Source organism: Eulemur rufifrons, chromosome 7 (assembly GCF_041146395.1).
Source record: "Eulemur rufifrons isolate Redbay chromosome 7, OSU_ERuf_1, whole genome shotgun sequence".
In the NCBI taxonomy this organism is placed as follows: domain Eukaryota; kingdom Metazoa; phylum Chordata; class Mammalia; order Primates; family Lemuridae; genus Eulemur; species Eulemur rufifrons.
Genome location: NC_090989.1, coordinates 2,108,694 through 2,122,862, shown reverse-complemented (window position 1 = coordinate 2,122,862; position 14,169 = coordinate 2,108,694). Strand labels below are relative to the sequence as shown.

At 62.4% G+C, this 14,169-nt stretch overlaps 1 protein-coding gene across 2 annotated transcripts in view; it reads left to right on the top strand.

Moving 5' to 3' along the window:
* Positions 1–789: 789 nt before the first annotated feature.
* Positions 790–14,169, top strand: part of TRPM2 (transient receptor potential cation channel subfamily M member 2) — a 58,786-nt gene continuing 45,406 nt past the window's right edge. For both annotated transcript variants that reach the window (XM_069474905.1, XM_069474904.1), the window contains exons 1-5: positions 790–1,594; positions 2,369–2,457; positions 6,429–6,597; positions 9,365–9,545; positions 11,217–11,383. In XM_069474905.1, coding sequence (XP_069331006.1) covers positions 1,430–1,594; positions 2,369–2,457; positions 6,429–6,597; positions 9,365–9,545; positions 11,217–11,383 — 771 coding nt within the window. In that variant the 5' untranslated portion in view covers positions 790–1,429. The remainder of the gene's footprint in view (positions 1,595–2,368; positions 2,458–6,428; positions 6,598–9,364; positions 9,546–11,216; positions 11,384–14,169) is intronic.

Sequence of the window (14,169 nt, the reverse complement as noted above, 5' to 3'; positions counted from 1 at the left end):
GCAGCTGTAGAAAGCCGTGCCTAGGAGACCTACTCTCTTTGGCCTTGGCGTCTCTGCCTGGGCGAGGGTCTTTCAGCCGCCAGCCCTGCAACCGGGAGGGGGTGGGGAGCACTGCCCGTGGCTGACAGGGAAGGGGGTGGATGCCCCTCCTGGCGTCCCTGGGCCCCAGAGCACCCCTCTCCTGCCAGACACACTAGTGCAGAGCTCAGATTTGGAAACTCGCCTGTACCCGGCCTTGCTGATGTTCTGGCCGGCTTAACCCACCTGTCTTCTTGGAAGTTCGTTGACTTCCAGAGTGTTCTCAACACACACAGCTGTGGCAGTTGCTTTGGAGCGTGTTAGCTGCAAATCAGGGCGGCCCAAACTGCTTTTAGGTGAGCTGTGAAGAAAGGGATGGAGCGTGTAACTCTGGCTGCAAGGACCCCAGAGGAGGTGGGCTGGGCCCTTTGTCAGGTCTGAGGCGGCCCCTCCTGCTGGGCAGTGGGAGGAGAGGGAGGGTTGAGCCATTGTCCCCCACACAGGGGCTCCGGCTCTATCCTGGGAGGCCTGGGGTGCGGCGGGGGGGGGGGGGGGGGGGGGAGTGGAGTGGGTTTGACAAGCTCCCAGGGGCCTCTTTGCAGCTGGGGTTTGAGCAAACTGCTGCGACTGGGGGCAGGGGGCGGTCTGGGAAAGGGGAACGTGAGCCAGGACTCCGGCGAGACAGACAGAGCCCTTTGCCGCGTGTGTGCATCGCGGGTGCTGTGGGCCCGGGAAGCCCTGCAGGACTCGCATACGTTTATTTTTCTCATCTGTAAAACGATGAAAATCGTCAGTGGCTTTCTGTGGCTTCAGTGATGAAGACCACGGCAGAACCACGGAGGGTTTGAGAAAATGAGATTTGTCCTAATTAGCGGCCGTGTCTCTTGGAGTGGAGAGATGTGACACCCCCCAAACTTCCTGTGTGGGCCGTGGGGGCTCTTTTTCCTTTCTGGAAAATGACAGAAGCAAACAGATGTTTGGAAAGAGGAGATGCGCGGAGCCGCACAGTTGCGAAACCACAGACATGCACGGTAGCATGTGAAGCGCCGCGGCGATTTCTCTCCTGCCGTGGCCCTGGCGCTCTGGGCATCACCGGGCGGGGTGGAGCTCTCCCTCCGGCCCTGCACAAGGACCTGAGGTTGTCACCCTTATGAATGGGTGCTGGGGCCCTCAGTGTGTACGTGCTTCCAGTCTGCCCAGGGGCCCCACGGGGGACAGAGCTCGGGCAGCCGGGAAATTGTGCAGACGGACAAATGAGGAACAGAGGGGGGCTCTGCAAGAGGAAGCACATGACTGGGGCCTCTCAGAACATCGGTCTCATTTTGCTTTCTGTTTCAGCAGCTGCCCGCTGTTCCCAGACCCCTCACTCAGCAAGGGGAGGCCCTGCTGAAGCTGGCGCGGGGCAGTTGGGATGCAGCCCCGCCCTCTGAGGAAAGTGGGCTCCGAGCAGGAGGAGGGCTTCGGGGGGCAGCCCAGGAGGATGGCTGATCTGGGGACGGTCTCTAATCTCCGGCGAAGCAACAGCAGCCTCAGCAAGAGCCACAGGCTGCAGGGTCCCTTTGGTAGCAGTGAAAAGGTAGGTTTGGCTGGCCAGCCTGCAGCCGGGCCCCTGGTAATAGAGGTCACCATTGGCCAGGTCAGCTGAGCCCTTGTGGGGCACAGTCAGCGACCCCCGGCGTGGGCCGAGGGTCCGCTGGCTGTTTGGGAGAAGCGACCCGGGAGAGTGCTGCGTGGCTGGTTCGCTGGCCCTCTGGGGTTGCACGACTGTTTCCCAAGCTTGGTCTGACTGGAAGTCGCTGGGTGGACACGGCAGTCCTGTGTGAGGCGCGTGGAAAGCTGTTACCCCCCCATTCCCTTTGCACAGTGATTTGCGTCCTTTATCTGACTGGGCCACCCGGGCTGGCTTCCCCCAGGGCCTCTGCACAAACACGTGGGAAGCACGTTGAATTCTGCAGTCCCCCTGCCAGGCGGGCAGGGTAGCGTCTGCCCTTCCCTCGAGGGCGCAGAAGCCAGGTCCCTGCTGCTCAGCCCCCGTGTTTCCACCACACCACGTTCTTCCCGAGGACGGTGGCGCTGACACATAACTGTAAAGTGCTGTGCACACTCAACTTGGGCCCGAGAGCAAATGATTTCATAGCTTCCTTCCTCCCTCTGGGGTCTACCCCTGAGAGCTGTTCGCAAGGGTGCTCCTGCCCTTGGACGTGGGGTGAGCTCAGTCTGGACTCCCTTCCCCAGAGCGTGGCTGAGGCTCGGCGGGAGCACAGGTGTGTCCGGAGAGGGCGGGGTGGGCTCGTCTGAATGCCGCCCACAGGACGGCCTGGGTGTCTCAAAGTGCCCTCTCTCCCCTCAGCACGAAAATCTGAGTTCGTGGATTCCTGAAAACATCAAGAAGAAAGAATGTGTGTATTTCGTGGAAAGCTCCAAACTGTCCGATGCTGGGTAAGTGAGGCGATTTGTGTTACGGGACTCACTCCTTTCTTCCCACGCCGCGTGGGTGGCTGATCTGACCAGGCCGGCCTGGGCCTCGCAGGGGAGAAACATCCTGCGTCCTTAAAGCGTTTCCATTTTACCCCGAGCCTCTGTGGGGAACAGGTTGACGCTCACCCTGCTTTACCAGAGACAGGTACAGGGACAGGTCCAGTCATCACGTGGCTGCCGCATGGCAACGCTTGGATGCCAGTCTGTCCACGTCCCCATGGAGCCTCCCTGCAGTGCTTGCGGCAGCCGGTGTCCTTTGGGCACAAACAGAGTGTAGGTCCATGTTCGCGCTCTCTCCTCGGCCACACCCGTTTCGTGCTGTTCCACAAATGGGCCACACGCTTTCTTCTTTTATGCCCTCTTCACCTCCTGGTGAACTCCTACTCATCCTTCAAGGCCTATTTCAGGTGCTGCCTCTGCCAGGGAGCCCTCCCTGACCACACACCAGAAAGTGACCTCCCCTCCACCATGCCGTAGTTCTCTTTTTTCCCGGTGTCCGTTGCGCTGTACTTGTGTGGTTTTTCTCGCTAGCATCTTTCTCGCCATCGGCTGAGCTGATTCAGGGCTGGGACCAGGGCAGAGAAGTTATATCACTTCCCGTGCCAGCAGATGGTTGGCATCCGGCTCACGTTTGCCGAGTGGTACGGGGAAGGAGGTGCGTCCTGTGTGCGGGGAATGAAGAGGATCGTGATATGACATCAGATGTGAATGGTCAGAAAAGATGACATCCCTCCTGGGGTCCCGAGACCTGCCGGGGCTCTGTCACTAAAGTGCCCTATGGGTGTTTTGGCTTCACGCTCCAGCCTGGCTCCTCTCCAGGTAGAGCCTCGTTTCTCATGGGCGGTGACAGGGCAGACCCTGGGTGGACAAAACTGCCACCAGGCCCCGGCTGACAGCTTTGTGGCCGGTCCCTTCAGCATACTTGGCACGTAACCAGAGTTCCAGGCTCACCACGCCAATTCTGACAACACACCCTTGTCCCTTGGCGTCCGTGGGGAGTGGGTTCCAGGACCTCCCAGAGGCCCAAACCCGCAGACGCTCAAGTCCCTGCTATGCAGTGGTGCAGTCTTTGCGTGTGACCTACGCGTGCTGCCCGTCACCTGCGGGTCACCTGCCACACCTAATAGTATGCAGCGTGGGTGCTGTGTAGATAACCGCGGCTGCGCTGCAGTAAGAAATTTTGTATTGTTTTTATGGTTGCACCGTTGTTCTTTATCGTGTTTTCCTGAATATTTTTGACCCGCCGTGGGTTGAGTCGGGTGCAGAGCTCCTTCTGAGGGCCAGGAGCTGCACGTGGGAAGAGGGTGCTGGCGAGCAGCATGTGTCTGGCCCCGTGGAGCACCTGTGTCCCGACAGCCGCGGTGGGCGCGGTGGCCGGAGTCGCTGCTGCGTGGGAGCAAGCAGGGCCGGGTGCTCCCGGGGCAGACAGGTCCCGGGGCGGGGCGGGGCCTGCTGCTTTGCAGATGCGGGTGGTGCAGACCGGCTTCCAGGGGTCCCCAAGGCCACCCCCAGTTTCAGTGACTCGCTAAGACTTGTGGGACTCAGGGTACGTGTGGTGGAGCCCACGGCTAAGGTTCATGGCAGCAAAGGCGTTCACGACGGCCTTGGCGGGGCCTGGGAGGACCTGCACAGGGGCTGCTGCTCTCCTTCCCGCAGGGCACCCTGAGTGCACCCCGTGCCCGGCAGTGCCGGCTGCAGTGGCCTGTGGGCAGCGCTTCCGTCCTGGAAAGCCCCTGTGAGACTCAGCCCGGGACGCACTGGGGGCTGCTCGCTGGGCACTCCCTGCCTGGCAGCCCCCCACACCCAGACTCCCAGGAGGGAGCAGGTGTTCAGCGTAAATCACTCGGTTTGGACACACAGTCCGGCCCAGCGAAGTGCTCTGGCGGGTGAGGGCCGGCAGGAGCCCCCCGAGAGCCCAGTGCCTAGCCGGACGCAGCCCTTCCGACCGCTTGGCCCCAGGCCCTGAGAGCCCCGCCCTGCACGGACCCTGCCGTGAGTGGCAGGAGCAGGTGGAGGGGGCAGGGTGTTCTTCCTCGCGGCTCCTGCCCCCTGCCTCCTGCGGCGAGCGGTGAGCATCATCCCCACCAAGCGCAGCTTTGAAACAGATGTATTTATGTGCCGTAAGTGTTTTCATCAAACGGGTCAGGACCTTCCCACCCTGCTGGTCCAGATGGGGGACCCCCAGCCTCCCTGCCCCTGCGGCTGTCCTGCGGCCTCCCCAGCTCTGCAGGGGCCTGTCTCACGCCCACTCCGCCACTGCCACCCGGGGCAGCCCTTTCCCCTCGTGTTTGCCACCATTTATCTCGGGACTTTGGGCGTGTTGCTGCTCCCCGGCCACCATACCCTCACACGGAGACCGAGGTGGCGGCTGCAGAGCTTTCCTCAGGACTGGGGCACGTGTGCGTGCCCAGTGTGACCGCGCAGTCACCTCGTGTGGCAGGAGGGACCCGGGCTGGGCAGGGTGTGCTTCCGAGGGCTCTCGCCCCCCTCAGGGTGCCGCAGCGGCGTCCCGTTTGGGGCCACTGGTCTCAGTGCAGCCCTCACGCCTGTCAGCTTGGGGACGCAGCGCAGGTGTGAGACCTGCACTCATCGGAGGCGCTGGCTCGAAGGAGCGAGGACGGGAGGCAGCTGGGTGTCGGCTGGAAGGAAAATGCATTTACCCATATTTTTACTCTTTCCATGGCTTCTCTCCCGTTTTGGTATTCCACAATTCCTTCTTCTCTCCTCTCCTTATTTCCTTCCTCTTTGGAGAACTCCGTTAGCTGCTCTTTTAGGACAGGACTGCTGGTGACAGATTCCTTGGTGGCCCTTCAGCTGAGAAGCTTTGACTCCCCCTCGCCCCGAATGGTAGTTTCCTGGATGTAGGATTCTGGATCGGCGGTTTTTATCTTTCTGCGTTGGCGAGACAGCGTGCCCCTTCTTTCTGGCCTCCGTGCTGTTGTTTGATGTGTTCCCTCTGTCGTGAGGTGTCGTTTCTGTCTTGCTGCCTTGACGATTTTTCCCTTTGTCTTTAGCTTTTGGAGGTTGGGCTGTTTTGCGTCGTGGCACGTGTCCCTTCGAGCTGCTCCTGCGTGGTGTTCGCTGGGTGCTTGACTCTGAAGGTCGAGGCCTTTTCCGTCACACGTGGGGAGAGTCACCCATGATCTCTCCACGTGCCTTTGCGGGCTCGCGCTCGCTCTCTTCCTTCTGCAGGTCTGGTGACATGAGGGTTCGATCCTTGGTGACAGTCCTGCAGGTCGCAGAGGCTCTGTCTCTCTGTGGTTCCTGTTGGGTCATTTCCATGGTTCTACTTCCTGCCTGTGGGCTCTTGCCTCGGTTTCCCACGCTGCTGGGCGTCCGTGCACTGGAGGTTTCAGTTCCAATTTTTCCATTTGGTGTGTCTTCTCTTTCTTTGCTAAAACTGTATATTCTTTTGTTTGTTTTGAGCATATTTGCAATTGCTTGTTGAAGCACTTTTGATGTGGCTGCTTTAAAATCCGTGTCAGGTAATTCTAGCCCCTGTGTCATCCTGGTGTTGGTGGCTGTGGGCTGGCTGTTCTCATCCTGATGGAGATTTTCCTGGTTCTCAGTATAATTAGAGACTTTTTTTTTTTTTATTGAGAACTTGATAGTTTAGGTTTTACGTTAAGAGACTCTGGATCTTGCGTTTTAACTGCCCCGTGACGTGTCTATGGCGGGGAGAGGAGCCCCACCGCCTCATGGCCACGTGGGGGCAGAAGTGCCGGCCCCCCCTGCAGCCCCAATTGCTGCTCCTGGGGAGGGACTTCTTGTCACTGCTGGGGTGGGACGGGCCCCAGCTCCCCACGAGGCCTCTGCGGCTTTCACCGTGGCTGGGAGGGGCCGCCCCATTACTGCTGGGTGGTCTCCCTGATGCCCCGCAGGGAGCAGGAGAGACACCTCGGCCCCTGGTGACCTGTGCCATGTCTCCACAGGAAGGTGGTGTGTGAGTGTGGCTACACGCGTGAGCAGCACTTGGAGGAGGCCACCAAGCCCCACGTCTTCCGGGGCACGGAGTGGGACCCGAAGAAGCATGTCCAGGAGATGCCGACGGATGCGTTTGGTGACATCATCTTCACAGGGCTGGGCCAGAAGGTGGGAAAGGTTGGTTTCCATGCTGTGCCCTGAATTGTGGCTGGAGCCACGTGGCCCCACGGGGACACATGTGGCCAGGATTTCCTGGGGCGAGAGTGGCGGCTGGAGGCGATCCAGGGCACAGGGCCCAGCACCTGCCGAGGGAGGGCGGGCGGGGCCTGCAAGGCGAGCGGGAGACGTGCTGTGCTCTCCGATTCTGCGGAGCAGGGGGTCACGGTGAGCTTTCTCAGGAGGTGCAAGCCCGGGGGTGCGAGAGGACTCTGGCTGGGTGGCCCGTGCCGGCATTTTGGTGAGAGCTGGGTGGGAGCGGGGAGGAAGGAGAGGGACACAGGACATGGCCACACTCGTGATGTGCTTGTGGAGTGGTGGCAACAGCGTGGGGTGGGAGGCAGAGCCACAGGTGGGGGCCGGGGATGGGAGAAGCTCCAGGGTGGGAAGTGTCAACATCCCTGGTGGCAGAGGCGAGAGCCCTGGGGGTCTGAGCAGGGAAGGCTGCAGGAGAGCCTGGGAGGGCGGAGGCTGTGTAGGGGGGCCCAGGTGGGGCTGGTTCTTCTGTCTCCACCTCGAAGTGGCCCTGGCCCCGCAGCAGTGCCCGCCCCCAGCCCTGCCGAATCGGGGCTCAGCCTCCCGGGGCTCTGATGCGGTGTCGGCACCATGGTCCTGGGGCTGGGAGTGGCGCCACTCACTTCTGTGCTGGGGTCTGGAGCCCCTGAGCCCCTCAACAGCTGGGTGTGACCGTGTCACTCGACTCCCCTGGGTGCCCCTCACCGCGATGTCCACTTGGCCAAAGGGGTGGAGCAGGGAGCGTTCCAGGACAGGATCTCGGGTACCCAGCACCATCTGCACCACACTGTCCCCTGTTGGGGGCACTCTAGGCCCAGGGCTCTTCTGTCCTGGGGTCACCAGGGCAGGTGTCCTGCTGTTGGGTTCAGACCCGGGAAGGAGGCGGGGGCTCCCGCCCTTTGCTCAGGGCGCTGGTGACAGCGGCAGTGGCGGGTGTGAGCCCAGCAAGCCCGAGCCTGGGGTCCCAGCCCCCACACTTCCCCGGCTCCAGCCTCCTCCCCACAGCTGCCCACAGGGGACAGTCGCCGACCAGGGTCAGCCAGTGTTAGGGAAAAATGCCATGGTCAACAGTGGGAGAGAAACCTGGGAGCCAAGACCCGCGGTGCAGCGTGGGCTCGGCCAGGCCCGGCAGCTGGCTGAGTGGCCGTCACTCAGCTCCCGCAGCCCCTTCCACGCGGCTTGTGTTCCTGGCAGGACAACAGAGGGGCCCCCACACTGGCCAGCCCTGGGCCCACCTGCTCTGACGGCCAACAATTCAGTCTTTAATTCTGGTGCTCCCCCGTGTGTGGGAGCCCCACAGCCATTCCCGGACTCTGCCCCAGGGTCGCCCTGTCTCTGGTGAGCTGGTGTCGGGAGTTCCAGGCTAGGCCAGGGGTCTTCCAGAACTGCCCACTCCACCAGCCAGGAAAAGTGTCTGAGGGCTCATGAGGATCTGGAAGAGCAAGAGTGGCCGAGGGTCACGACAGGCCCCGGAGCTCAGAGTCCACGAGAGGCAAAGCCACTGAGCCCGTGTGACAGGCCAGGGCACAGGCCGTAGGGCAGAGGGGCACAAGGCAGAGGACGCAGGGCAGGGGAGCATGGAAGAGAAGGACATGGGAGAGATGGACACGGGACAAAGGGACCTGGGGCAGAGGGACCTGGGGCAGAGGGACCTGGGGCAGAGAGGGACGGGACAGAGGGACCTGGAGCAGAGGGACCTGGGGCAGAGGGACCTGGGGCAGAGAGGGACGGGGCAGAGAGGGACCTGGGGCAGAGAGGGACCTGGGGCAGAGGGACGGGACAGAGGGACCTGGGGCAGAGGGACCTGGGGCAAAGGGACCTGGGGCAGAGGGACCTGGGACAGAGAGGGACGGGACAGAGGGACCTGGGGCAGAGGGACCTGGGCAGAGGGACCTGGGGCAGAGAGGGACGGGACAGAGGGACCTGGGGCAGAGGGACCTGGGGCAGAGGGACCTGGGGCAGAGAGGGCGGGACAGAGGGACCTGGGGCAGAGGGACCTGGGGCAGAGGGACCTGGGGCAGAGAGACCTGGGGCAGAGAGGGACGGCACAGAGGGACCTGGGGCAGAGGGACCTGGGGCAGAGAGGGACGGCACAGAGGGACCTGGGGCAGAGGGACCTGGGGCAGAGGGACCTGGGGCAGAGGGACCTGGGGCAGAGAGGGACGGCACAGAGGGACCTGGGGCAGAGGGACCTGGGGCAGAGAGACCTGGGGCAGAGAGGGACGGCACAGAGGGACCTGGGGCAGAGGGACCTGGGGCAGAGAGGGACGGGACAGAGGGACACAGAACAGAGGGACCTGGGACAGTGGGACACGGGACAGAGGGACCTGGGACAGAGAGACCTGGGGCAGCAGGACACAGGACAGAGGGACACGGGACAGAGGGACTGGGGCAGGGGGTGCAGGAGAGGGAGGCGCACTGGGTGCATGGGGAGAGAGGTGCAGCAGCGCCACAGCTGGGCACACCCACAGGAGATGACACAGGGCCCAGCTGTGGCAGGAAGTGGACCCTGTGAGGTGGACCGTGTCTGGACGCCCCCACACAGAGGGGAGGGGAGCTGGGGCCGTGCCGGGGGCGTGGCGGGGGCTGGGGCAGGAGAGGTTTGCCGGGGAAGGTGCTACTCTCCAGGGGGGCACGCCTGTCCCCTCTGCTGCACTGTGAGGCCTCGACCTGTGACACGGGGTCCCCTCGACTGGCTTTGGTCCCCCTGCAGTATGTCCGAGTCTCCCAGGACACGCCCTCCAGTGTGATCTACCACCTCATGACCCAGCACTGGGGCCTAGACGTCCCCAACCTCCTGATCTCGGTGACCGGCGGGGCCAAGAACTTCAACATGAAGCCGAGGCTGAAGAGCATCTTCCGGAGAGGCCTGGTCAAGGTGGCTCAGACCACAGGTGAGGACACGAGGCCCCGTGTGCAGTGGGACAGGCAGTGCCCGGGAGTCAGGGCCGCTGGGACCGGGGAGGCCCTCGGGGGTCGCCAAGTCCAGGACCGAGCCCCCTGCCCCAGTGCCTCCCTCCGCGTCCTGATGCTGCTCGCTCGCTCCCGTCTGGAACCCGCTGGCGCCTGCGCCTTGTCTCGAGAGCATCCTCAGTGGGGTGGCACAGGGGCCGGGGCGGCCAGCGTGACTGGGCTGGCGTGGCGTGTTCTGTGAGTGTGCCGTGTCATCTGGTCTCTCTGCCAGCGCAGAAGGTACTATCGTTTCCGTCCTTACACTCGAGGCTCTGCCTCTCCGGCATCACGTAACTTCCCGGGGTCAACCACCAGCAAGAGCAAAGCAGGGGCCCGGGTCCACGCAGACGGCGTGAGGCCCTTGGTGCTGTGACCTTGTGCCCTGCCAAACCCCGAGCTCCACGGGCAGGTGGGCCACGTGTCCTCCAAGCCCCTTGGGGTTCCCTGGAAGGGACAGTTGGTGTGTGGACCATGCGGGCCGGGCTGACCCAGGGAAGCAGCGCGGGGGGGCGCAGCAGAGGCTGGAGTCACCCAGCTCTCCCCGGGATCTGGGTTTAATAGAAAGTGTGAGGGCCACGCCCTCAGCTCGGTCTTTGCCGTGTGACAGTCTCCACCTGAGTCCTACCTGGCCTGTGGTGCTCAAAACACCTGCAATCTTGTCTCCCGGTTGGCGACGAGGAGCCCTGGGTCCTTCTAAGCTGCAGCCCCAGGTTTTCCGGCTGCTTCCGTCCCCCATCCCTGCTTATAAACCAACCAAACCTCTAGCCTGGTCTCGGGGCGCCCGTTTTAATGCAGCCGACCCCTCCTCCCACCAGCACACGCATGACCTGTGCGACCTCTCACCTGCCCCCAGGTAATCACGGGCGATGGTTTTAGCACCTGTCTTGACATTGCCTCTTCTCAGCTGTCAGCATCCGTGTCCTGGCCACCCGCTTCCCGGCTTAAGGCCAGCGCCACGTGTTTAGAGTGCTCCACCGCCAGCGTCTGGGCAGCAGGGGTGAGGTCGGGTCGGCGTGTGCAGGGAACAGACGTCCCGGATGAGCAAACGTGACTCCGAGCTTTTGTGTCCGGGGTGGCCCCAGCCCGTGCGCCTCTGCACCCTGGGACAGGCCAGATGAGCTGCCCCCGCCGCTGCTCGGTGGCGAAGCGGGCGTGAGCTCGCAGTTCTCAGCCCTGGCGTCAATGACCAAAGCAGCCCACCCGGCTGGGCCGGACAGTGGGCGGGAGGCGGGGCAGTGGGCGGGCGTGCGATCCCGCCCAGGGATCCACCCGGTGGCTGGAGACAAGGATGAGCTCTGTCTGCTGCACGGGGGTCGCTGCACGGGGTCCCAGAAGCAGAGGGCAGGGGTGACAGGGCAGAGACAGGGCTGGGACACTATGCCCTGAGCCTGGCACGGCAGGCAGGGGTGAGGTGAGGGTGAGGCCTCACGTGGGCTCCCGCCCCCGCCTGGTCTGGGCAGATGCCCCATGGTGATGTCTGAGGGCCTGAGTGAGGGCGCTGTGTTGTCTGGCAGTGAGTGTCATCGGGCCCAGGGGGCTCCAGCGCCAGGCTTTTGTGTGGTGGGCGCACGTCAGGACCGCTCAGCCCCCGCCTGCCTGCGCTCCTCCCCCAGGGGCCTGGATCATCACCGGGGGGTCCCACACCGGCGTCATGAAGCAGGTGGGCGAGGCAGTGCGAGACTTCAGCCTGAGCAGCAGCTACAAGGAAGGAGAGGTCATCACCATCGGAGTGGCCACCTGGGGCACCATCCACCGCCGGGAGGGGCTGGTCCACCCCACGGTGAGCGCGGCCGGCACCGAGGTGGGCCCTGGTCACAGGAGGGGTGGGGCGGGCACGGTGTGATTGCACCTGGACACCACACTGGGCAGGTGCCAGTGGGCGCCAGGCTGCGGTGGGGGCCGGGGTGGCTGGAGGATTCGGGACGCGCAGGCTCAAGCCCCCGAAGGTGAGCTGCTCTGAGAAGTGTCCGGAAACAGACTTAGTTGGGGGAAGTCACTTGGCCACGATTGCACGGCCAGGGGGCACCTGAGTTGGGTTGAGCCCGCCAGACCCCAGACCTGGGCGTGGAGTCTCTGCACGCCGAGGTCTCCAGCCCGGAGTTCCACGGAACCTATTTGGTCAGTACCCCCCTGTGTGCTCTGCCGCTGGCTGGCCGGCCGCAGCAGCGAGAGGCAGTTGCTTAAATACAGACGCCGCGCTGGGAAAGCTGGTCGGATCCGCACAACAAGATTTTCTAAGAACACGTCAGGTCTGGTGTAACGAGGACACGTACACTCAATTTGCAGTCGGGAAGTTCCCTTGAGCTGCCCCCAAGGGTGACTTGTGAACACAGCTCCTCCTCTTCCCTGGTGAAGGCCAGGTGGGGGCAGAGCCTCTCTGGGACTCTGAGACTCCCTTTGTCACTTACGAATGCTCCTGGGGGCACACTGGGCTCCTGGCCGGCTCCCACGGGCCTGGCCTTCCCTTTGCTTTGGAATCACAGATGCACCCGGGAGGCAGGCCTGGGCGGCCGTGCTGTTTGCGGGCTCGTTCTACGGAGTGAGAGCTGAGGCTGGGAGAGGCTGGGGGCGTCCAAGATCACTCTTTGCTTTACTCCCCATGCCGAGTTCGGAAGACGCCCCGTCATCCCACAGTCCCGTCCTCTGTGGACCGCGGAGCATGCGTGTCTGGTCTGGTGGCCGTCCTCCCCCAGTGTCTTGTGGCTGCTATAACAAGTGGTCACAAATCTGGTGGCTTAAAGCAACAGGAATTTCTCCACTCCCAGTTCTGGAGGCCAGAAGTCTAGCATCAGTGTCACTCGGCCACAGTCGAGTGTTGAGGGCTGTGCTCCCCACAGAGGCTGCAGGGAGGGTCCTTGCCCGACCCTCCCAGCTCCTAGTGCCGCTGGCATTCCTTGGCTAGTGGCCACCTCACTCCGGTCTCTGCCTCTGTGTCACACTGGCTGCTCTGTATGTGTCACGTCTTCCTCTGCATCTTCTATAAGGACACTTGTGATGGCATTTAGGGCCCACTCAGATAATCTAGGGGAAACCCCTCCTGTCTCGATCCTTGACTTAGGTCTGCAAAGATGCGTTTCCGAGTAAGGTAGCATTTGCGAGTTCCAGGGGTTAGGACTTGGTGTCTTTGGGTGGCGATTATCCGCCCTCTGGTCCCCAAAGATTTCACATCCACCCTATGTTCCAAGATCCCCAAATGAACAACCGATGACAGTGTAAACGCAAACTTTGAAATCTCACATTAATATCATCCGCTCAAGGGGCCCAACTTGTCTAAATCATCTGGCTCAGGGTCGCTGAGACACTGGGTAGGATCCATCCTGGGAGAATTTCTCACGTGCGCACCTGTGACTCCAGAAACCGAGTTATCTGCCTCCAAAATACAGAGGAGGTGGCGGCGTAATGTAACCATTGCGGGTGTTCTCGTCCCCAAAGGGGGAGCATGGAAGGGACAAAGGGATCCCCAGCCCCGAAAGGAAATCCATTCGGTTACACAAGAGGGAACAATCCTCTGTGGCGGAGGCGCCACCCTCCGCGCCCTCAGCCTGGGCTCTGCCCTTAGGTGACCCTTCCTGTTCTTTGAAGGGCGTCTGCCTACTTTCTGCTGGAAGAATTTTGGGAATCTGACAGGCTTCTTTCACGCTGTCCCGTCTCTGTCCCCTTCAGTCCAGGTTTGCAGGGTGCTGTTGGCAGAACGGTTGCGAAAGCCTGTGGGTCTCCCGTGCGGGTCGCAGGGACGTAAGCCGGCAGGCGGGAGGGCCTCCGCGGGTCTCCTGGGTGATGCCACCTCTGCTCCTGGCTTCGTGGAGAGGGTCGCATGAGCCCACAGTCACACGCCCGGTGTTTTCCCCACTGGCAAACGGGCCCTGGACCCCGTCTCTGCCGCAAGCTCCTCCAGCAGCGACCTCTCGACTCGTAGCATCACACACAATCTTCACAGGCTCAACATTTCCCGTGTGGTCAAGTCCTGGCCACTTTTTGCCACGAGTCCTTCTCTCAACTTACCACGTTCGTTTTGCATTTTACTACACGCAGCAAGAAAGACACCAGGCCACAACTTCGGCACTTTGCTTGGAAGTCCCTGAGCTAAACGTTCACCATTTGCAATTCTGCTTCCCGCGGAGCTGTGAGCACGGCCCAGCTCCGCCTTCCGCCTCTCTCCTCCAGCTCCTCCAGCCTCAGGAGCGCGTCTCGTGTTCGTCTCCGTCCGAGCCTCGCCGGCAGCGGCTTTGCGCCTGCATTCCTGCCATAGTCTGTTCGAGGTCATTGAGGCGTCTCTATCTTGTGCCTCAAGATTCTTCTGTCTTCTCCCCAGTTCCAAAGCCACTGCCACGTGTTCAGGTCTCTGTTGCGGCAGCCTTCGCTCCCCGACACCTGTGGCTGCCGCAACACACTATCACCAACCCTAAGTCACATTCCTGGAGGGCGGAACTCTGAAATCAAGTCATCCAGCCAGAACCAGGGTGTCGCCACAGGGAGGATGTGCCTCCTCCCGCCGCCAGTCCCTTCCTTGGCTCTGGCTGCATCCCTCCAGTCTCTGCCCCTGTGGCCACATGGCCTCTCCCGTCT